Here is a 25,583-nt window from a genome sequence, read left to right on the forward strand (position 1 = left end):
AAATTACTTGACTAGTTCATTTAACAGAATAACAGAGTTGGTCCAACCCCCTGCTCTGATAGGAAACCCTATACAATTTCAGACAAATGTTGTGTAATCTCTTGTTAAAAACTTCCAGTGTTAAAGCATTCACAGATTCTGGAGGTAAGTTGTTCCACTGATTAATTGTTTTAACTGTCAGGAAACTTCTCCTTAGTTCTAGGTGCTTCTCTTCTTGATTAGTTTCCATCCATGACTTCTTGTCCTGCTGTCAGGAGCTTTGGAGAATAGCTTGACTCCATCTTCTTTGTGGTAACCCCTTAGATATTGGAACACTGCTATCGTATCACCCTTAAGCCTTGTTTTCATTAATCTAGACATAGCCAATTTGTTCTTGATGTGTTTTAGCCTCTGGTCCCATAATCATCTTTGTTGCTCTTCTCTGCACTCTTTCTAGAGTCTCAGCATCTTTTTTACATTGTGGCAACCAAAACTGGATGTAGTATTCCAAGTGTGGTTATACCAAGGCATTATAACGTGGTGTTAACACTTCATGTGATCTTGATTCTATCCCTCTGTTAATACAGCCTAAGACTGCATTCATATGTTTATCATATTTGCATACTTCGTGCTTCTGGCAAAGCTGGCCGATGACAGTTAACAAAGAAATCCAATCAAGACATACATTAGCAATAAGCGCAAAATTAAGAGACTAGGCTTTGCACTTTAAAGTTGAGTATTGAATAGAATCAAGCAAAAGGCTTAAAACAGGAGCTATCACTACAGAGAGTTGCTGATTAATTTAGTTCCAATTCTAGCCATAATTTGGTGTTAGCTGTATTACATTTTTCTTCTGAGTAAAGGAGTACTAAGTTTAGAATCATTACCTCTTTCAAAATTATTTTGAGTAGCCAACATCCTGAAAAAGAAAACTACCCCCATAACCTGTTGCCACAAAGCCACCAACAATAATTTTCAACTTGTGGATATTTTTACTTTTCTCTGTACCTTAAGAGTGGAATTTTCTATCTGTTATTCCTGTCATTTCCTCATTTCTTCTTCATGTTGAAAAATATGAAAATTGAAAACTAATCATCTGCTGATGATTAGGTAAAAAGGTAAAGGTTCCCCCGCACATGTGTGCTAGTCGTTTCCGACTCTAGGGGCCGGTGCTCATCTCCGTTTCAAAGCCGAAGAGCCAGCGTTTGTCCAAGGACATCTCCGTGGTCATGTGGCCGGCATGACTAGACGCCAAAGGCGCACGGAACACTGTTACCTTCCCACCGTAGTGGTCCCTATTTTTCTACTTGCATTTTTTACGTGCTTTCGAACTGCTAGGTTGGCAGAAGCTGGGACGAGTAACAGGCGCTCACTCTGCTACGCGGCACTCGGGATTCGACCCGCCAAACTGCCGACCTTCTGTTCGACAAGTTCAGCGTCCTAACCCACTGAGCCACCACGTCCCTACTGCTGATGATTAGAAGTATCTTATTTTGGCTATCAGTATTAGCAACTAACTGTTCAATTTACCTGTTAAAGCTAATTTTGTCAGATCTATATCTATTTTATTTTTCGTTCCTTCTTTGCAATATGTCACTAGTTAATTAATTCACCATACGCTACATAAAGAGCTAATTAATTAAATATGAACATTTTTATCATTATGTTGATGAATGAATGGAAAATGATCTTGATATTGAGATTCCGGGTGAGATTCAAGGTGCTGGTGATTACTTATAAAGCCCTAAATGGCATGGGTCCGGATTACTTACGGGATCACCTGCTGCCGGCGTCATCTTCCCTTCGTCCTGTGCGCTCTCACAGAGAGGGCCTCCTCGGTGCCGTCGGTCAGAGAGTGTCGGCTCCCAGGGGGAGAGCATTCTCTGTGGGCGCGCCAGCCCTTTGGAATCAATTGCCGGTTGAGCTCCGGATGGCTCCTGACCTTTGCTCTTTCCGCCGTGATCTGAAAACCTATTTATTTGACTGGTTTAAGGGTTTGGGGTACTTTTTAATTATTTATTGTTAGGGCTTAATTACTTTTACTTTATTTTAACTTTTGTATGTAATGCTTTTCCTGCCCTGTACACCGCACTGAGTCCTTCGGGAGAAGGGCGGTATAGAAATTCAATAAATAAATAAATAAATAAATAAATATTGTATAGGAGATGGAAAACATGCTTTCATGCTTTGATAAATGTTTAGATGTACGATTCCAGCTGAGACTTTGTTTCATTGCTTTTCAGCCATTTACTCAGATATCCATAAGGAATTAACTATTCATTTAGTGTTGGTGTGGCCTACAAATTAAGGATCAGAACATATACAGGTGATTAATAACAGGACTAGGAGAAAATCTCCTCATGGGACATTGTGTCAACTAAAGTATTCATATTGAATTAAGACTGTGCAAATCATTAGTCCCAAAGTATTTTTAATGTTGCTGTTAGTCTCTTAATAGCTGACTAGTCCTGAAAGCAAGTTTCTCACAGAGACTTCTTTAACTAGAATTATTGAAAAGGAAAAGGGATTAAGTGAGAGAATTTTGACAGGTCGTACTTTTTCTTTAGTGTTAAAAGTATACCCTTATTCTCTTGCTAACAATCTTTTGCTAGACAGATGTGCTGACTATCCGTCTTGTTGATAATGAAAGGATACATAGATTTTCCAAGCTTGTGATTTTTATCAAATCAGTTGTCTTCCCTCCCAGTTTCTGAGAAGATTATTACAAAGATACCTGTATGAACAGTTCAAAGCCCTTGAAACTGCATTGACCATCTTTTGAGATCCACCTGGACATTTGAGTCACAATAGCAATAGCACTTAGACTTATACAGTATACCACCCCATATTACAGCACTCTCTGGGCAGTTTACAATGTCAGCATAATGTCTCCAACAATATGTGTCCTCGCTTTACTGACTTCAGAAAGAGGGAAGGCTGAGTCAACCTTGAGCCCTATCAGGATCAAACTCCAGGCTGTGGTCAGAGTTTGCCTACAATATTGCATTCTAACCACTGCATCACCAGTCATTGATTTGAAACATTCGTCTGAACAATGTGTGATATCTTACACTAAGTGCCTCATTCTGTTCTAAAACTGCCAATACTTATTCGTCTAAATTAGTGTGAAATATTTGGAGGCTTGGCAATTAGAAACAAGGTAATATTTACAGCATTCAACTAGAAAGGCAATACATTGTAATTTTTTAATTATTAGCCCTTCAGTCTTGTGTATTACGCATGAAATATCTTTTAAACAAATTAGAGATCTATGCAGAGAAAGGAAAACCTTACCCAAACTACCTTGGTTTTTATAAGGACCATTGTAAAATGCATCTTTGTGTAGCTTTGAAGGTCATAAACTATAAATATAGTATTGGCCATTTGGTTCTTGATCTTACATGCATTTTTTATTCTCTTGATAAATTACATTGTGGGGAAAACATAAGACAACTGACACTGATAGGCCTAAGCTAATGCTTGAATTGCATTCTAATATGAAGATGGATCAATAAACATCTTGATCTGACCTTATTTTGTTAAAAAGGGATGACAAACAGACCTATTGTTCATATTAATTATTTTTGTTCAGGGCATAAAATAGCAATGTTTTTCTCCCTTCCTAATGGGGCAGAAAATCTACATATTGATCTTTCTGAGTGATACAGCATTTGTACCTTACAGATTTTGGCTAGAAGGATGCTTAGATTTGATTATTATTGGGGGAAAGGAAATGCCAATCAGCTATGACAAGTGAAAGTGATGGGCTTCTGCCCGATAAAAGCATCAAGCATAGATGGACAATTAATGTTAAGCAAATAGAATAAGGACATTGTCTTTCTCCCAGGCAATGGACAGGAGAAAATTAAAATGTTGCTAATCAAAGAGTAAGGGGCAATTAATAGTCTTTGTTCTCCAATTATTTCAGGAGAAAAGGCTTGTTTATGGGCCAGATTGTGGGGATGAAATAACAATTGATGCTGTTAAAATATTCAGAAATATTCCAATATTTATTGGAAGAATATTAAGTAAAATCATCTTTGATAAATGCATTCTACCAATAAAGGAGAATATTTGTAACTCAGGGTTAAATGGAGGGGTCCTTGGTGTTCTTTGAGCTTGGCTGTATTCTTGCAGATGTTTCATTAGTTTGGTAATGAAATGTCTGCAAGAAATCAGCTGAGCTCAAAGAAACCAAGGACCTCTCAAATGCATTAGAGCAAATTAAACCTAGGAGCAGAGAAAACTTGAAGAAGTTACCTGCTGAGAAACATCTTGTTCAAACCTTGAAATTTTCTCTTTTTTTTTTTGCTTTCTCAATTTTAGATATATTCCAAAATATTTTTTCCTTAATCATGGTAATTTGGAATGAAATGGCAATCAGCAAAGAATACAATGAGTTGGGCAGCACACAGATTTAATTTCTTATTTGTTTATTTTAACTTTTATTTATTTTTAGTATTATTATTATTGGTGGCACTGTCAGCCAGATGTTTAGACTGGATTGCCAAATCTAGCGTAAATATCTGGCTAACTGTGTGACCAACCATAATAATAAATTAAACTTGTTTGCCGCCCACTGTTATTTACTATTTATTGTTGTTTATTTATTATATTATCTCTCTCTTCCATATGCTGAAAAACTGTTATTTATTAACTATTATTATATCTTTCCTCTTCCCCCTGCTGAAAAACTCTGAACCGTTTACTCAAAAGGACACTGAGTTAAATTGACTTTCAGGAATTGTTTTGGTTGTGGGGGGATAGAAATGCAATAAGTGAATAAAATAAAAAATAGAATCAATATTAATCATGATTTCATGGTCATATGGAAGCCTTTTGTTTATGGGAGATAGACATTGAATCAAAATCATTGGCATAGTTATCTATTTGTGGTGTGCATGCATATTTTGTGATAGTATTTTATAAGATCTTAGGCAGATCTTGCACAATTGAGAATGTTTGCAACTTTTCAGTTATATCAGAAACATTTTCTTTAAATTGTGTCTTAATTTTACAGCTCTTTCAAACATTTGATTGGAGGCCTGGATGATGTTTCCAATAAAGCATATGAGGATGCTGAAGCAAAAGCAAAGTAAGTCTCAGTTAAGCTGATTTTCTAATATTCTTTTTATTATTCTTTTTTAGTATGCTGCTTTTAAGAAGGAGAGTGAACTAATTAAGGCATTTTTCTCCAAATACTCCTCCTTTCTTATAAAAAAAGAAACTATAAAAAGATCAAATGAAAGAGAATTGCTCCTAATAATTAATTACTTTTCATTATATCATTTTACAAAGACACAAAAGCAAAATGCAAAGTATTCTTAAAGACAGTGAATAAATTCATGCAAATAAAAATTCCCCAGCCATATTATCCAATTCAAGAAGTAACTTGGTTAGTTTAGATACTGTAATTCTTTGATTGCATTTGGTGCAATAGTTTTTCTATTTCTGTAACCATCCTTATAAAGGGAGAAAGCAGTCCTGATGTGAATGTCAGATTGATTTTGCAGATCAGCTTAATGAAAATCATGGAAAGCAGACAAACCTCTTGTTACTCCCAAAGCAGTTATTCCAGAATCTTTTAGATTTTGATGGCCCTATTGAAACAGTAGTTGCAAAGTTTAGAAGTTGTGCTCCATAAACCACTGCATGCAGAAGGGATGGTATGACTATTCTACCACTTTCATCTGATTCCTTTCCTCCTTTCCCATTACATTATTTTATTCATAACATAATAGCAGGAATGGAAGGGTCCTTGGAGATCTTCTAGTTCAACCCCCTGCTCAGGCAGGAAATCCTGTACCATTTCAGACAAATAATTGTCCAATCTCTTCTTAAAAACTGCCAGTGTCTGAGCACCCACAACTTCTGGAGGCAGATTGTTCCACTGAATAATTGTTCTATCCATCAGGAAATTTCTCTTTAGTTCTAGGTTGCTTCTTTCCTTGATTAGTTTCCATCCGTTGCTTCTTCTCCTGCCTTGAAGTGCTTTGGAGAATAGCTTGACTCCCTCTTCTTTATGGCAACCTCTTTTGTATTTAGTTAATAGATACTTCCAATCCACCATGATTCTCAGGACAGGATGCAAATATTAAAACTACAATATGTCATGGCCTCATTGGAGCCTGGTTAGGAGGAGGAGGAGGAGTTGGAATAGGGACCTTCCGACAGGGATGGCACATTTCCTTTGGCATATTTGGAGAAGGCAGGGACTGAGAATGATGCTGTCCCCGGTCCCTCAGGCATTGGAGGAGATGGTTGACCAGATGGAGAGCTTCCTATCTTCACAGACAGAGGGTAGAAACAGGCAGTGGTGCTGGTTTGGTATGCTGGCCTGACAGCCGCAGATAGGAAAGTGTTACAGAGGTGGTGAGCACAGCACAAGATATTGTGGGCTGTCCCCTGACACCACTGGATGACATCGCCAGGGCTCGCTGCCTTGGAAGAGTGAGGAAGATTCTCAGGGACGACTCACACCCTGGTCAGTATCTCTTTACTCTCCTACCGTCAGGTAGGAGATACAGGAGTATAGCCAGCCACACCAACAGGCTGAAGAACAGCTTTTATCCATGGGCTGTCAGGCTCTTGAACAGGAAATAATTTTATAATTGTATGTATGATTGACTTGCGAGGCCGGTGTGTTGTGCAATTAGCTCACATGGTGTAACAAGATGGTGGGTTTGTTGTCACTGTGAGTTGTGGTGGGGGGGCACGAAGGGAGGCTCAGCCAATCTCAATGTATACTTTGACAATAAAGGTTCATTCTGGTGAGGAACAGCTGCCTCCTCCACATGATCTATGGGCCAGGAGAGCAGAGCATAGGCAAGCTCTGAGGACCGAGATTGTTGGCGGCAATAAGCTGACTTTGTAATTATGCCGCTGCTGGTGGGGGGGGCAAAAGCCCTAATAAGCAGGCATATACATAGAATGAAGGCTATTGCTAAGCACATTGATTTGTGCTTAGATTGTAAGCCATCCTGAGTCTTCGGAGAAGGGCGGGATATAAATGGGATTAAAAAAAAAAGCTCAGAGAAGGACTGCAAGGCTACTCGGGAGAGGGCCACCTGCCCCTCCTCCCAAGGAACACATGGAATAGAGTGTCTGAAGGAGAAGCTGTGAGGAGTTAGTCTTTGCCAGGAACAAATGTTTGTTTTGGATTACACCCCCCCCGGCTTTGACTCATGCCTTTTTGCCTTGCTTTGTGGACTGCCGTTTGTCTTATCCTAGACCAGGGGTCAGCAACCTGAAAAAGTGAAAGAGCCACTCGGAACCGGTTCCCTCACAAAAGGAAAAACTGGGAGCTGCAAAAAAATGTGTGCGCATGCGCATACATGGGCGCATGCGCAGAACAGGGTTTGACTGAAGAGTGGAGCCAAGGCAAGATATGCACCTACCCTGCATATTTGAATTGATTGGTTGAACTTTTTAGTCCCACTTTTTGGGGGGGGGTTGGACTGCACATGGCAGAGGACTGGGAGCCGCAGGAGACGGCTGAAAGAGCCGCATGCGGCTCTGGAGCCGCAGGTTGCAGACCTGTGCCCTAGACTGTGGATTGTACCTTCAGAACTGGCAATCCTACGTGACCGTGATGTGAATGGGAGGCTTGGCAGGCAGGGGGGAACAGCTTTCCTCCATAGAAGCATTCCAACCAGATACCCTCAACTTCCCCCAGTCGGAGACTCCTGTTGACCCCCCCCCCAACCACAGCCTCCTCCCTCCCCAGCTGGGACCTCCAGCAATTCTGCAACTGGGAGCTCTTGCCCCTCCCTTGCTGGGGCCTCCTGCCCCCACCCAGCTGACCCCCCCAAGCAGCCCACCCTGACCAAGGCGGAGGGAAGGCGAGACAGAGAACCAGTTGTTAAATTATTTGAAACCCTCCACTACAGTTGCAAAATAAATGTAAGATCTGAAAGGAGTGCTGCAACCAACATGCTCTAGCTGACAAGTTCTCTTTTGCGCTACCACCATGTTTCTCAGGGTTTAGCTTTATTTTATAGAATATAATCTGCAGGCTCTAAGTGCTAAATATATGAAGAAAAATGCATAGTGTTCTATCCTCAGGAAAATTATTTAATAATATGAAAGAAAACCTTGTTGGAAACACTGCTCCTTAGACTTGGGCATACATTTTAATGGACATTTGGCAAATTGAAATCAGAGACTACTATAATTGCTACTTATATGTTCTTACACCTGAGTAAGCCCAATAAAAAGTTTTACAACAGTGCATCCTAGTTTAATCTTCTCTGGGAACCCAGAACGTATTTTCCATCAGTTTTTGAACTAAATGAGCAAAAGCAGATCCCTGAAAGGCAGAAATGGGAAATTTCCAAAATAATATAAAGTACAAATGGTGAGTTATTACATTTTTAAAGCTTTGATTGTTCTGTAATATTGTGGTAGAAGAGACCATTCTACATTCTTTAAAGTCTTTATTTTATGAATCTAGTTGTATGATCTGAGAAGCGGAATGGAGAATCACACAAACAAATTTGATGTGAAATAAATAAATATTCACACTCAATTCTATAAATAAGCATATGTTCATATCTATACATTATGTGTGTATTCAGATATATAATATCTAAAAATTCCTATCTAGAACAAGCTGAAGTTTTATCCATGGATGAGTAGGGGGGAAAAACAGAATAACAACAGAAAGAAAAAAGAAAAAAAAAGACTGTCTCACTTGATCACTTTTGTACTCTGGTTGAATTATTTTTTTTTTAGAAATGAGGTTCATAAACAAAACAAGACTCATTTATTTATCTTCAAAATATACAACGCAATGAATAAAAGAAAACTGATCATATAACCATAAGCCTTTCCAAAATATAAATAAATAGTCCTTGATTTACAACTGATAGCTTAATATCTGCTCAAAGTTATCATGAACACTGGAAAAGTTATTTATGACCTGGATTCAAAGTTCTGACATCTACTCCCCCTCATCCACCACAGCCACATGAATGCATTTTAGGCCCTAAAAATTGGCCCACTTTTCTGGCTGTTTGCAATGTTCCACAGTCCCACAACCACAATTTACCTTTTTGCTGGAAACCAGCATTTACTTCTGGTTTCTGCAAAAAAAAAATTATTAAGTGAACACTGCCTCATTATTCACTTAATAAATGCCGCAAAAAAGGTCATAAAATTAGGTGATCTGCTCTACGGCAATCATGACTTATGAGTGGAATTATGGGCTCAATTATGTTTGCAAGTTGAGGATTACCTGTACAGAGTATAAAATGGCGACCATTAGATAACAGAACCACTCAAAGGTGCAACTCCCACTCCATTGGCCTTGTGTATCGGGGAAGATTCAGCTCTTAACCATTTTCCTAAATGTGAGTAGAACTGGAGCCTGTGGCATGTCAGGGGGAGATTGTTCCAGAGATCAGTCACCAAAATACTTGTAAAATAATCTGTAGCTTTGGGTTACATTTTCCTACAGTATCTTACCATCTGGTACAAATAAACAAGAATTTACAATAAGAATAAATTTTTTTAGTGAAATAGTACTTAACTAGAAGCCATACTAAAATCACCTTCATAAAAATGCACATAAATATAAATCAGTTGCCAAGCATCCGAATTTTGATGCTGCAACGATTGTGAGTGTGAAAAATGGTCATAAGTCACTTTTTCCAGTGCCTTCGTCACTTCAAACGGTCATGAAATGAACTATTGTAAGTGAAGGACTACCTTGATTACTACATATAGATACCGTACGTATAGATACATATGTATTTGCTACAGGGTGTGCATATCAGCAGTCTACATTCATTCTTTTTCACTATAAAGAAAGAAATTCCCTTTTAAAATTATTATTCTGCTTATAAAAACATGAATCACCACAGTGCACATGGAACTCAACATATGCATTAGCTCAGAAGCAACACTTTTGTCTCAACCTGTTCTGTCCAGTAAGAAGAAAAGTGTAGATGCCATCAACTGAATTGCCAAATATAAAATCATAAAAAGCGTCTTGACTTGTCCAAACTGTGGAGTTCCCACTATAGGTTTCCTTGTCTTGTAACTTTCAAAGCTTGCTGCGCTTCTGGTGTCACCTTTAAAGACGGTTGCACCCAACTGAATCTTTTTTCTTGTACAATACTGTCAGAACTGAACTTTTCTGAGGAAAAACTCTGTTTCTTTTACATAACCTTAGAGATCTTTCCTATATTTATATAGATAAGCAGCCATTTCTTATCAGTGTAATGGGCTTCATATTGAAATTTCATGACTATGTAGCTTTTGGTTCTGTCAGTTTTCTATAATATGTACCCTATTTATAATTATATATATAATCTACTATTCTATATGATTTTTACATGTCTATCATTTATCATCTGACATCTTTCTGTCTATCATCTCTCTCTCTCTATCATCTATCTATCTATCTATCTATCTATCTATCTATCTATCTATCTATCTCTTCTATCTATCTAACATCTGTCTATGTATTTATGTATCTATGTATTTATGTAACTATGCATCTATCTATCTACCTATCTATCTATCTATCTATCATTATCTATCTATCTATCTATCTATCTATCTATCTATCTATATCTATCTATCTATCTATCTCTTCTATCTATCTAACATCTGTCTATGTATTTATGTATCTATGTATTTATGTATCTATGCATCTATCTATCTACCTATCTATCTACCTACCTACCTACCTACCTATCTATCTACCTATCTATCTATCTATCTATCTATCTATCTATCTATCTATCTATCTATCTATCTATAAGATAGTGACTATCTTATTTGCCTGCTCCATTAAAAGACTGCACTATGCTATGGCAGACTACACAGTTTATATTAATGAAATGTGCCAATTCTTTTTTTTAAAAAAAAAAACCTATGGCATATTTGCATCTGCATAGTGCAGGCCCAGCCTCCAGTCTCCACTGAAGCATAAAAATGTGTTGTTTCCTTTCTCCTTAATTTCCACTCAGTAATTGGAGCATAGTGTTACATAAGCTGTACCATACATATGCAAACACAAATATCACTGTTTCAGAAAGCAACATTCTCATGCAACCTTGCCTGAGAGTTTTGAAAAGCTACTCATATTATTGTCATGGATCCTCTTTGTTCTTGCTCCTTGTTCATTTTTATAAGGATAAGCCCAGTTATGTGGAATAAGAAGCCTTCCATTTTGCCCATCAAAATTAGAAATGACTTTTCAGGATATATCTCTTTTAACTACAGAAAACTGGATTTCCTTTAACTATACCTTCTTTCCCTCCCCCCTCAAAAAATAAAGGCTTTTAAAACCCTCTTCTGGTATCTCTTTGACATGCTTTTTTTAAAATATATAATAAGTAAGTTGGAAGGGACCTTGGAGGTCATCTAGTCCAACCCCCTGCTCAGGTAGGAAACCCTATACCATTTCAGGCAAATGGCTGTCCAGTGTCCTCTTAAAAACTTCCAGTGTTGGAGCATTCACCACCTCTGGAGGCAGGTTGTTCCACTGGTTAATTGTTCTAACTGTCAGGAAGTTTCTCCTTAGTTCTAGGTTGCTTCTGTCCTTGACTAGTTTCCACCTGTTGCTTCTTGTCCTGCTTTCAGGTGCTTTGGAGAATAGCTTGACTCCCTCTTCTTTGTGGCAGCCCCTGAGATATATATTGCACAGATTTGGGATTTACAATTAGAGTGGAAAGATTTTTCAGGAGGTGAGAAAAGCACCTCTTGGAGGTATATAGGGAAAATAAATAAAAGCACAGAGCTCTTAGCCAAACTCATAGACAAGTTGAATCTTTCAGTGGATAGTATCTTATCTTCAGATGCCTTTAGCAATTCATGATTTCTACTTCTGCTCCAACATGCCTTTCTCCTCCCTTTCAAAGTCCAATGATGCATTATAGGTAATTGCGCAGTTTATCTTCCTGAAGGAGTTTGACACAGTTATCCTTATTACTAAAAAGGAAAAGTGTAAAGCTTGATTATCTAAATAGTGATACATCAAAAGAGCTTCAAATCAGGGACACTGATTGACAATCCACTAATGCAGGTAGTTGTGCACCCATGTATAAAAACTACAATGTAATAGGGGGGGAAAAGTTGCTTATTTGTATTTCTCTGAATGGTTACCTGGGAATTCAGCCAACCTGCCTATCTTCTCCGGCGGGAGCCAAGTGATGCTTATTTGCATTTCTCTGAATGGTTACCTGGGAATTCAGCCAACCTGCCTATCTTCTCCGGCGGGAGCCAAGTGATGCTAACAATATTCCTACTAAACTTGGTTTGTATTGAATTCGGGAAGGATGGTAGTTTATTAGGAGGCATACCTGAACATATAAGGCGTGCTTGGAAGATGGGGCTTCTGCATAGGCTCCAAAGGTATGTGGAATTCACAGATGATCAGTGGAGGAACTGCAGTTACACATAAGTTCAGGTAATCCTCGACTTACAGCTATTCATTTAGTGACCATTTGAAGTAAGAGCAGCACTGAAAAAAATGAGTCACGACTGTTTTTCACACTTACAACTTTTGCAGAATCCCCATGGTCACACAATCAAAATTTGGACACTCAGCAACTGGCATGTATTTTGACAGCTGCACACTCCTGGAATCATGTGATCACCATTTGTAACGTCCTCAGCTGGCTCTGACAAGCAAAATCAATCAGGAAAGCCAAATTTGCTTAATGATTGCATGATTCATTTAACAACTTCAGTAGTTCACTTAACCACTGTGACAAAAAGGGTCATAAAATGGGGACAAAGTTCACTTAAAAACTGCCTTGCTTAGCAAGGAAATTTTGGGCTCCATTGTGGTCGTAAGTTGAGGATTATCTATAACCAACTCTTTTTGATCTCTTCAGAACTCCGAACTGGATGTGACTTTTTCTGTCACTTCACTGGATGAAAAATTTAGAAGCATGTATATGCGGGCTCAGTGGGTTAGGACGCTGAGCTTGTCGATCAGAAAGTCGGCAGATTGGCGGGTCGAATCCCGAGTGCCGCGTAACAGAGTGAGCGCCTGTTACTCATCCCAGCTTCTGCCAACCTAGCAGTTCAAAAGCACGTAAAAATGCAAGTAGAAAAATAGGGACCACTACGGTGGGAAGGTAACAGCATTCTGTGCGCCTTTGGCGTCTAGTCATACCGGCCACATGACCATGGAGACGTCCTCAGACAAGCGCTGGCTCTTCGGCTTTGAAACGGAGATGAGCACCGGTCCCTAGAGTTAGAAACGACTAGCACGCATGTGCGGGGGAACCTTTACCTTTACCTATACGATTTTGGTTGATTTTTGTAAGGATATAACTCAAATTAAGATGAGTGTGGCTCTTCATCTAAACGAATAGTTATATTCATTTTATTTAGCTGTCCTCTTTCTGTTCTGCTTATACAAATGTATAATGTTTAGATTTTCTCCCATGTGGCCTGCAACTGTTTGCTTCCATTCATAGCCTCTTTTTGTTAGAAAACCTCTGATTTTTGTAAGTCTTGTTGTATCTCTCTGCTGTCATCCTGGTTTTCTTATTTCCTTTCCTTTTTTCTTTTTTTCTTTTCTCCTTTTAAGATTGTTGTGCTTGCAACAGAAACACTCCAGGCTTGGCGACTTGTAGGCCTCAATTCCCAGAATTCCTCAGCCAGTCTTGCTGGCTGGGGAATTCTGGGAGTTGAGGTCCACAGGCCTTAAAGTTTCCAAATTTGGAGAAGCTTGGCTTAAAGTAAAAAAAAAGGGAGGTAGAGTGTTTTATTCATTAAACAAAAGAAATATTAAAATGAGATCAATGCTTACTTTTTGAAGTTCCAGCAGCTATGCACATACCTGGGAGGCTAACTATATTTTCTTCATTACCCAGGAAATTTAAGCAAACTGGCCCAAGGGAATGGGGTGGAAGAGGCTGATTTAATTAATTCAACGGAAAGCTATAATGCAAAGTTGAATGTGTTTCCTTTCATCCCTAATTAAATGATTTTCCAGAAATAATAGAACTCCTCATTATGTTAATTCTTGAAAATAATAGATTTTATTCCCTTCATTAAAAAAAGCTTTTTTTTCCTAGCTTGAGTGAATACAAACGTTTAAGCAGTTATGTTGCCTGAGTTGACAGTTCCATGATTTGAATCTCTTTTGATGTGTCCCTATTTAGATAACCAAGAATTATTCAAAGTGCAAAAGGTCACAAGGGCTATTTAAATAGAATTTATTCCTGCTCAGTAGAATAGAGAAAATATTCTAGGCCATATTATGATTACTGCTATATTTTAGTTCATCAGTATGGTAAGAACTGTCATTTTTATTATAATGCAAACACTGTAAACTACATGAGACACTCAGTTTTATATCAAAAGATAGTAGGCAATGCATTTTCCAGCCTCACATTTCCACTGTAATGTATATGCTTTGCAAAATTATTTGCCCGCGCTCATTATAATTACAAACTCTGTAAAAAAAGAGAGGTCATACAGAACTGACCTTGGTCTGTGCACACTTTATTTTCTTCAAATGCTAGAGCAGCAAGATCTGAAGAACACGTCTATGTTTATTCGATGAATCTGAGTAGAAATTTTCTCATAGATCGCAAAGAAAATTCTATTCATTTTCAGCCAACCTTCAGTTAGAGTCCTCTTTAGATAATGTTATGCTATATGGATTGAAGGTAAAATTCCTGTAAAACTGAGGTTGTGACAAATGAAGGCAAATATATGTGTCCCAGGATAATGTTGCAGGATACAATCTGGGTCAATTCCCTGGGAGCAGAGGTTTAGTCTTCCAAGCTTTTGGATTCATGCTGGAGCCCATCCTCAGGGAACTTCTCTCTAGCAGAATGAATGGTTTGGGCAATTCTGTGTGTACAGTATATAAATACCACACACAGAATAGCCCAAAGTACACACTCTGCTAAAGAGAAGTTCCCTGAAGGTGGACTCCAGCATGAATCCAAAAGCTTGGAAGACTAAACCTCTGGTCCCAATGACTGACTCAGATTGTGTCTTGGTTGTATTCAAAGAGGTTGTGGCCCCAATAGATAGATCTCAGACCTCTTCCACTTCCTTGGAGCCTTATCTTCTTTAAAGACTCAGATTTCATCTGATATCTAATCCTCAAAGTATCTATTGATGATGGATGTTTCTTCTGGAGTGGTTTTATCACTCTCCAGAGTTTATATATTCATGCAGATGCTTACAATGAAGTTTAAAGGCAACTAGACAACCTGTGACCCATGTGGTCTTCCTTCCTTAGAGATAATTCCTTACCTAAAGAGAATCAGAATGATAAACAGGGGGACAAATGTAGCACTGGCAATTTCACCATTGACTTTCTTCCTACCAACTTCCTCATTGAGTTTCCTTGTGAGAAGCTAGCAGGGAGCATTGGAAATACCTCCACCTCCTCTCGTGTTTTTTTTTCCGCCACCAATTGCCATTAAGAGATTTCAAATTTCAGCCTCAGTTCCAAAGTGGGGAACAACGGGGTGCAAGGACCAGTCAGAAGGGGGAAATAGGGTGGAGATACCACCCTCCCATCTTTCCTTGCACCACACAACCGATGGGTGTCTGTAAAATGTACTGGTGCTGAAGCAGCCACAATTGTCAAATTTCAATCCCACAAAAGTAATAGATCCTGGATTTGGGGTGCATTCTGTAGGCCAGCCCATTGAGGTACTTTGATTCAAAAACTGATGCCCTGGGCTGTATTGCTTCGTCCAACTGAAGATTGCACACAGGCAAGTAGACACAAGCCTTTTAGAAGTAGAAACTATCCTAGCAATGCTCCTTTTATTATCTGTTTTCTACATATCGACTATATGCAATTTAGATAGCCATCCATCTTACAACAGTAATAATTCTGGGTAATGAACAAAGGAATAAAACCCAGCACAATAAAAATATAACATCCCAAAATAAAGAATGCAATAACTGAATGTGCATGAAGTTTAAAATTATCTACTTCCAATCCCAGCTCAGAACTAAACAAATCAATCAATAGGATTCACTTAATGTCCCGGCCCAAAAGTCTAGGGAAGAAAGTTCTTTAATGCATTGTGAAAGGCCAACAGGATCAGGGCCATCTGGGGTCTGGATCTCTGGGGGAATGTTGTTCTACGACCATAGAAACTGATAGAAAAAGTCAGGTAAGCCTTGGGAACATTTTCACTGTATTCCCAGACCTGAAAATGTAGTTTCGTATTTGAGAATTTAAACATGCGGGCCTGAGTATGGGGAGATGCACTTACAACTTATTAACAAGACTGAAGCAAAACAACATCTGGATGTAGAAAGAGACCTGAGAGATATTGTGCACTTATATCACTTATTCATTTGTTGCTTTTGGAGGGAGACAGGGATTTAGTTGGGGCTGCAATGATATCTTTGGTGAGGGCAATATTGATATATATTTTTTGGCCTATTCAGGGGAACAGAATTGTTGAATGGTATTTTCCAGGAATTTGTTGCACCATTTTTACTGTTTATTTCAGCAAACCTGGGCCACCAAAATTCAGCAGAACAATCTGGGAGTGCTCTAAAGACCTCAGAGTGGTGGCCATCTGTGGTCACAGCTTCACTTCATATGAGAAAAATATCAGTAAGGATGTGGACAATGAAATATACTTTGGCTTGAATCTGTATCAAGGGATCATATTATCAGTTAGACAAAATTACATATAATATATTCAATCTTGCTCTCTTTCTCTCTTATACATATATTTTAGATGAGTAAAAGTAGCAATCTGAAGTGGTAAAATGAGAAATAGGATGTTCAAGCTATTCCCTATAAATATTTTTTCCTCTTAAAATCACATTTCTAGTTACCTTTGTTATAAAGAGAAAGGGAACAGTAAATTTTCTCTCATCAAAAAGAAGAATATTATTAATTAATTGATTAATTTATTTATTTTTTTAATTTTTAAAAATTGTATGGCTGCCCATCTTAAAAAACTGGGCAGCTCACAACAATAAAACCACAAACCTATAAAAATATATCAAACTAAAAAAGTAGGCCTCAGTTAACCTCCTATGGTACCCCCATCAACTGGCTCTACCACCTTACCCCAGTTTTGGTAAGGAGCCAAATTTTAATGGCTTTCAGAAGATTCAGAGGGTGGGGGTATGCTGGATTGCTGAGGGAAGAGTATTACATAAGGTAGGGCAGTCATGAAGCAGGTACACCTCTGAGATCCTACTAGATAACCATATTTCAGAGAAGGCAACTGGAGCATGCCCATCCTATTTGATCTACGTAGAATTGCAACTGTTTTTGAGGGAAACTATTGAGTTTGGCGGGTCGAATCCCGAGTACTGCGTAACTGAGTGAGCGCCTGTTACTCGTCCCAGCTTCTGCCAACCTAGCAGTTCGAAAGCACGTAAAAATGCAAGTAGAAAAATAGGGACCACTACAGTGGGAAGGTAACAGCGTTCTGTGCACCTTTGGCGTCTAGTCATGCTGGCCACATGACCACGGAGATGTCCTTGGACAAGCGCTGGCTCTTCAGCTTTGAAATGGAGATGAGCACTGGCCCCTAGAGTCGGAAACAACTAGCACGCATGTGCAGGGGAACCTTTACCTTTTTATTGAGTAAAATTACGTACTAATTATCCTTTTCTGTTCTTTTAAATCCATTGACAGAAGAAAAATAAAAAAGTTAATTTACCCTGTGATAAAATGGGCAGCAAACAAAATAAAATAGAAATAGAAATATGAAAATATAAATAAATGGAACTCCTTATAATACATACAATTCAGTCTTCTCTATCCTTCCCTACTAGCATGGCCAACCAAGCTGTGAGTATCATTAACATGAACTAAAGTCAAATCAAACCAAATCTTTGTTATAGTCAACGACCAGCAAATGTTCTATCATGCAAATTGCAATTATGGCAGAAAGTATTAGTTAATCAATAATCTGAGATTATTTAAAATTTATCATTATTCTGAAATTTTGATTATGTTGTTGTTCCTTGTTATTACAACCCAATGCTTCATAGATTTAGAAATTTGGGGAAAGTTAAAAGAACTCAAAGAAGTAAAAATGAATGAGGATCAGCTAGGACAAGCTGAATTAAAAAGTAGAATGGGATTCATCATCATTCTGAAATATTTCTGGACTTCTGTGCTTCCATTAAATCAGCAGTACTGGAGAGCTAAGTTGGAGGGAACTCTTGTCACATTTTTCATCTTAACTCCTAAACTTCAAATACGGTAAAAGAGATGTTAGTTGGTGGTTTTGCAGCTCCTGCTCAATGGTTTAGAGCGTGCATGCTTGTTTTCTCAGATATGGTATCTCTTTAGCACGATAGGAGTGAGTACAGAATGTGTAAAACTACTTTTTAAAGTTTTCTTTCCATTTTGTCAGAATTAGGGATGCTGGAATTTTTATTACTTCAGCATCATCAACAATTGAGTTGGACAGTGAATTTTGCTCCCTGTTTCTCACATTCCATGCTACCAAAGGAGAATACAATTGGAGAATAGTCCAATTTACTCCAGAGGATCCCTGCCCTCTTATGTCATGTTTTGTGGAATGAGCCATTTAGGCATCAAAACTTTGATATTATGACTACTCAGTTACTGCAGACACCGCAGACTAAATGCTGCATTTAGGTCAGAGTTGAGATTTAGTCTTTTGAAACATAAAAAGGAAATTAACTGTATCGCCCACTTAAAAAAAAATCTGAAAGCTTTAGAAATCCAATTCATGAATTAGATGCAAAACAGTTTGCATGTTATTAAGCAAAGCAAAAATAAAAACATTTCATTCTTCTGATCCATCATCCAGTGTGGGTTCTGAGCTATCTAGAACTTTGAATCAGATAAAATGATAAGTAAAATCATTATGAAGTGTGTGGTTTTGTAAAAGTAGCCGCTGTTCAAACCATGACATCTGCTAAATTGCAGTCTTAAAATAGAATGTGGGAAGGGCTAAAGTCATTCAAGGTGCCTAGATGATATCACCATGTCCAGGATTCTTGCAAGAGGGCTGAAGAGGCAAGCATACAGTAACTGATTATTTATATAAAATCCAGCTATCCAATAGTTTGTAGACTACAATACTTGTAGAAACAAGGTTCACAGTCATTCTCCTATTTATTCTTTCTCCTTTTTCCTTTGTTTACCTTATGCAAAAATATTCTGAAGAACTCAAAACCCTGCACGCTATTCTGTGGCTCTCGGTTGGCCTAATAAGTACAGGTAGTCTTTGACTTACGGCCAAAACTCAGCCCAAAATTTGTTGTTAAATGAGTTTTCCTCCATTTTATCACCTTTCTTGCCACAGTTGTTAAGTGAATCACTGCAGTTGTTAAGTTAGTAACATGGTTGTTAAGTGAATCTGGATTCCCCATTGATTTTGCTTGTTACAAAGGATGATCACATGACCCCAGAACCATCATGAATATGAGCCAGTGGCCAAGCGTCTGAATTTTGATCATCTGACCATGGAGATATTGCAACAGTCTTGTGAAAAATGGTCTTAAGTCACTTTTTTCAATGCCATTGTAACTTTGAATGGTCACTAAACAGATGGTTATAAGCAGTGGTGGGATTCAGCTGGTTTACACCACTGGTAGCTAATTTTTTGTTGCCCAGGCCCAGAATGGATTTCTAGAAGCGGCATCCACACACAGAACCAATTGTTCACATATTTCAATCCCACCACTGGTTGTACGTTGAGAACTACCTGTAAGATTAACATAATGTGCACTTTAGAACACGCAACACAATCTTTTGCAGGATACATCAAGAGCTACATTTGACTTCTGATTACAGGTCAGAAGCTGTGCTAGGAGGTCAGGAGAAACGCTAAAGTTTACATTTCAGTGAACTGTAAGATTAAAAAGGAAAATTTAATTGTTAATATTTAATTGTCACTCTGCTCTTGCATTACATTGAAAACCATAATTTGCTGGCAACGTTTGGAAAGCTGAAAAAAGGGATATAATATGTTCACTTTGGATAATATTTAAAACAGAAGCACAGTTGTGAAGAAAATTACTGCTTTATTTGCCAAGTGTGCAGGAAAAATAAATTTCCAAGTTAATGTGGTATAAAGGCAGAAGATTCTTGTATGGAAAGTTGTCTTATTACAAATGGTCCCTTGGTAGAAATTGACGATAATACATGAAAGATTGGATTAATCTTCTCTTAGTGAGAAGTTGAAAAGAAAAGAACTTTTTAAGGATAATATGACTCCAAATAAACAGAAGACTTTCTAGCTGAAAAATTCTGCACTGCAGTTTCTGTGGCAAATAAAGTGTTGTTTTAAATCTAGATAAACAATAGACTTTATTTTTTAACTTCTTATTTACTTATTTATTTATTTAACACATTTCTATGCTGCTGCAATAACAGAAAAACTCAGTGGCTTATGCAGAATATAATTTTTAAAAATACATCTGTGGTTCCATCTTCACCATAAATGCAGCTAAAATTAATCTACCAAATATAAAAATGGAAATAATAAAAACAGAAGCTGAGGATGGCATTTTAAAATCAGGGGCAGGTGGCTTTTAAGTTCAAATGTTTATTTGTTTCTTGCCAAAAGCATTGCCATACCATAATAATAAATGTATAAATAATATAGAAGAAACATGAGCTTGTCTGGTAGATGAATGGACAGTATAAGTGGCATTTAGAGTATCGCACCCCCTTTTCTAAAATGTCCCAAATCTCATGTGATATGATCAGTGTGATATGATCAACAAACCCTTTAAGACATGGGTGTCAAACTCGCCATGTCATGTGACGTGTCACAACATATCGTGACTTTTTTTGCATTGCATTCTGCGTGGCCTCCATATAATGCAACCGGCCCATGGACTGGCAGTTTGACACCCCTGCTTTAAGATGTTGGTATTCTCAGGTGATACCAGGAGCCTTTGATTAACAATAAAGTAAAGGTAAAGGTTCCCCCTCACATGCGTGCTAGTCGTTTCCGACTCTAGGGGCCGGTGCTCATCTCCGTTTCAAAGCCGAAGAGCCAGCGCTTGTCCGAGGACGTCTCCGTGGTCATGTGGCCGGCATGACTAGACGCCAAAGGCGCACGGAACGCTGTTACCTTCCCACCGTAGTGGTCCCTATTTTTCTACTTGCATTTTTTACGTGCTTTTGAACTGCTAGGTTGGCAGATTAACAATGGTAATTGTTAATTTTCATTGGCAAGTGATGCAGTGTGACCACATTACTTAGTGACGGCAATCTCTATAGTGTCTCTTACTACTATTAAGCAAGGATTGTGGCTTATTAAACAAGGATCTCAGGTGACTGACTTGTGACTTCCTGTTGGCTTCCAACACAAAAATGAGTGGCTGTGGGCTGGGGAGGAGGCATTGCAAGAGTGCCCGAGGGCTGGAAAGAAGGTGGTGTAGCACTGTGTGAGTGCACGCAGGCTGGAGAGAGTGTTACTGTGGGGCAGGAATGTGAGTGTGCTGGGAAGAAGATGCTGCTGTTAGGCACCAGGTCAGGGGCTGCTGTTCTGTACAGATCTATATGGGCTGGGAAAGGGGACTGCAGTGCTGCACAAATGGGTATGCTGCTGCAAAACACAAATGTGACCAGATGGGAGGGAGTAAGGGACCTCTAGATCCTCAGGAGAAAAAATGGGGCAAGAGACTTGCAACCTTTGCTGATAGCTTTCCTATTGACTTTGCTTCTGGGAAGCTGACAGGGAAGATAGCAAATGGACAATCACTTGACTGCAGGACACTGCAACCATCATAACTGCGAACCAAGTGACCACATTGCAATCACATGACTGCGGGACTGCTGCAAGGGCCGGAATGGCTGTACATACCACTTGTTCAGTGCTGTTGAATTTTGAATGTTGTTAGTGCAAAATACCCTGGTCTGTTGATTAGCACTAATTGCTATGATCATATTGCATCAGACTTGTGAATTTGGATAGGTGCAATTGAGATTTTAGTTTTGACTTATAAAGTGCTGCAAGGCATGGCACCAAGGACCACCTTGGTAATATCCCATAATCATGAAACAAAGATGGAGGGGTGTTGGTGGTTGAATGTTAGAAACTGTTGTTTTTCATCAGTGGTGCATATTGTTTCAACAACCTTCTTTTTAAAGTTAGAGTGCCCACCTCAGAGACAGCTTTCGGAAGCTTGTAAAGACAATTTCTTCTGGAAGGTGTTTTAAACGTGGTCCTTTGCCATTATTGCTTGATCTTTATTATGCGTTTGTTTCTCTCCTTTTTAAATAGAGGTTTGGGGTTTTGATTTGTTATGGATTTTACTTTACATGGAATGTCCCATAATATCATATCTGCCCCATGCCTCCTTGTTTTTATAAAGCTTTTAACTATATGTGCATTTGTTTTTGTTACGTTGGATGCTTTTATTGAGTTTTCCTTTGCTGTAAGCCACCAAGAGCCAGAATGATTCAGTAGCCTACCAATTTAGTTAATAAATAATAAATACATAATTAATAAGGAAGAACCATAAAAGTTTGTAAAATGTTGGGGTTCATGTAGGAAACCACGTGTCCTGTCAATACTTTCATGGAAACCATAGGAATCTGCATGGTGATTTCTCTGACATGAGATTTTGGCAAATGTTTTAACATTCATGCAAAATAATTTAATAGCATCTGGCATTAAAAAAGTTGCCGATTCCCATCATAGGCCACAAGTAAAAGAATCAGGCAACAGAAACAAAATACCATTATTATCTCTGAAGTCTGTGTACAACATTAAAAGGCTATTTCCACAGATGTCTTGCAACATTAATCTTATCTTCTACTATGTAATGGATGATACTGTAATGGAAGGCTTGAGAAGTATGTTATCTTCCAACCGATAATAAATTTGAACACTTAAAAAGAAGTGCATTTGTAATAAGGAGGGCTCTATTTATTTATTTATTATATTTATTTATTTATTTTATTATTTAAATTTATATACCGCCCTATTCCTGTAGGACTCAGGGCGGTTTACAGGGAAAATTAAAATACATAACATACAAAATGAAAATCAGTTAAAACTATGATTAAATTACAGTCCCTGAAGTTAAACTAAAACCCAATTAAATTAAATTAGTTAAAACCCCTCAGTCTGGGCCAGACAGCTCGAAAAACCAGGTTTTCAAGTCCCGGCGAAATGAGCGAAGGTCGGGGGCAGTCCTGAGTTCCGTGGGAAGTTGGTTCCATAGGGCCGGCGTGCCCACAGAGAATGCCCTTCCCCTGGGAATAACCCGCCAGCATTCCTTAATCGGCAGTACCCTTAGAAGGCCCTCCCTGTGGGAGCGCACAGGACGATGGGAAGTTGATGCCGGCAGCAGGTGTTCCCTTTATTACATATCAATAAGCAAGTTGTCTCTGATACAGAAGTGTAGGGTCAAAGATTCTGATCTTCATGTGCAATCGTGAATGATGTGGAAGTAATGAGAGAAAATTAATCTTTAGGAATTTACTTCAGAATGTCTTTCATTCTGAAGTGAACTTTGTCTTAGGTGACCTTTATCTTAAAGTTATATCTTATGTTCTATTAGGGTTGTTTACCCACAAACTCCAATATTAAAAAAGTATTTTAGGTAGCATTACCAAAGCAAGCACTAGAGAAGGTTGACTGAATTCTTATGCTACTTAGCATACACCATGTTGTTTGCTATGCTGAAAAAAATACTTAATACTTTATATATTTTAAGTATTTAAAATACTTAATATGCTGGCACAGTGGTGAGAATGCAGTATTGCAGGCTGATTCTGCTTACTGCCAGGAGTTCGATCCTGACTGGCTCAAGTCTGACTCAAACTTCCATCCTTCCAAGGTCAGTAAAATGAGGAGCCAGATTGTTGGGGGCAATGTGCAAATAATGCTTACATTGTAAACCACAGAGAGAATGCTATAAAGCACTATGAAGTGGTGTATAAGTTTAAGTGTTATTGCTATTTTGTTAAATCAAGCAATTAATCCATATATCAAAGTATTCACAATAATAATTGGAAAATGAATTTAGATGTCACCTAGTCCAATCCCCGGTATCCCATATAGTTTGGTATCCAGCTTCTTCTGCAATGAAGAAGAGTCTACTACTTCCCAAGGAAGCCTGTTCCACACTTGAACAATTCTTACCTTTAGGAATGATTTCCTAATGTCCCCAGAAAATCAGTATCCTTGCAATTTAAGCCCATTGTTTCATATCCCATTTTTTGCAACAAGTCTGTGTTCTCTTCAGAATGGCAGCACTTCAGGCATCTCACGGTCTTCTCCAAGCTAATTATTCCACAGTCAAATGGAGTCAGGCAGTTAAATAAACAATATCTATAACTACAAAAATACTAATAGTAAGAGCCTTGGTGGAGCGGTGGGCTAATGCCTCCTTAAGTAACACCAGCTGCCTGCAATTAGTGCAGGTTCGAGTCCCACCAGGCTCAAGGTTGACTCAGCCTTCCATCCTTCCAAGGTAGGTAAAATGAGGACCCAGATTGTTGGGGGCAATAAGCTGACTTTGTAATAATGCCGCTTGGGGGGGCGCGAAAGCCCTAATAAGCAGGCATATACATAGAATGAAGGCTATTGATTTGTGCTTTAGATTGTAAGCCGCCCTGAGTCTTTGGAGAAGGGCAGGATATAAATGGGATTTTAAAAAAATTAGTAACCATTGCTTTCAAGCTTTTCCTACCATGCTATCTGTTATGTATCTAGGTACAAGCCTCTGCATAGCAGCAGCCACCAGGGGGCGTTTGGCCTGGACAGTTTCGGCGGGAAACCTAGGGCCAACCCCATTGGCTAGCAGCCTACCTGGCCAGGTATATAAGGAGGCCAGGTAGCCCTTGTTCTTCAGTACGCTACCCCCCCCCCAATAAAGAGCTGAACACGTACTCCGGCTGGCGTCTCTTCCTTGAGTCAGACCCACTACATTACACTATCATCAAATTGGTTTCTATCCTCTGGAGAAGTTCTAGTTTGTCAATGACTTTTGTAAAATAAGGTGGTATCACCAAAGAGTTAACTAAAGAAGTTGACCATATATGATTTTGGTTGAGACAGCCTAGGATTAATAGTTCATTTTTCCTAGTGCATAATTCTGCTGGCTTATGGTCAGGTTGTGATCCACTAAGACCCTCAGATACCTTTTCATGTATTGTTATCCAGTGTGGGTCTCCCACCACAATCTATACTCATACATTTGATATATTTTTTGTCCATTTTTCCTCTTGTCCTATATAGTATTTACTATCCCTTCCCATCTCTATATCATTCACAGATTTCATAGTGGTATTTTCTACCCTCACCCCTCCTATCATATTATTTATAATTATATTAAATAGTACATGGCATTGGACTGAACCCTGTGTATGGCATTTATCATCTCTATCCATTTTCTGAGACCCATTGATCTACAGTACATGAAAACTGTTGTGTCCACATTGGTATGGAGTCATCAATGCCACAGTTATATACTTGCACCTCTATATTTAACATAGTCATCACACATGCATTTCCCCTTCTACACTGGTACTTTGCAATGGCCTGGAATGAAACCAGAGGACAACTTTTCAAATGTGAAAACAGCTGCATCTTTTTTCATGCTTGTGCTGGATAAATTATGTATATATGTATGTATGTATAGTATGTATGTATGTATGTACTGTATGTATGTATGTGCAAATCATC

General features: G+C 38.5%; 1 protein-coding gene across 2 annotated transcripts in view; it reads left to right on the forward strand.

Annotated features, from left to right (window-relative positions):
• The window catches only part of PRKG1 (protein kinase cGMP-dependent 1), a gene marked incomplete at both ends in the record, with an annotated part of 850,316 nt that overhangs the window by 748,866 nt on the left and 75,867 nt on the right, over positions 1-25,583 (forward strand). For both annotated transcript variants that reach the window (XM_083364786.1, XM_083364785.1), the window contains one exon: positions 5,000-5,074. In XM_083364786.1, the coding sequence (XP_083220912.1) occupies positions 5,000-5,074 (75 nt within the window). The remainder of the gene's footprint in view (positions 1-4,999; positions 5,075-25,583) is intronic.

The sequence above is a fragment of the Vipera ursinii genome (genome assembly GCF_947247035.1).
Source record: "Vipera ursinii genome assembly, chromosome: 5".
Lineage (NCBI taxonomy): Eukaryota > Metazoa > Chordata > Lepidosauria > Squamata > Viperidae > Vipera > Vipera ursinii.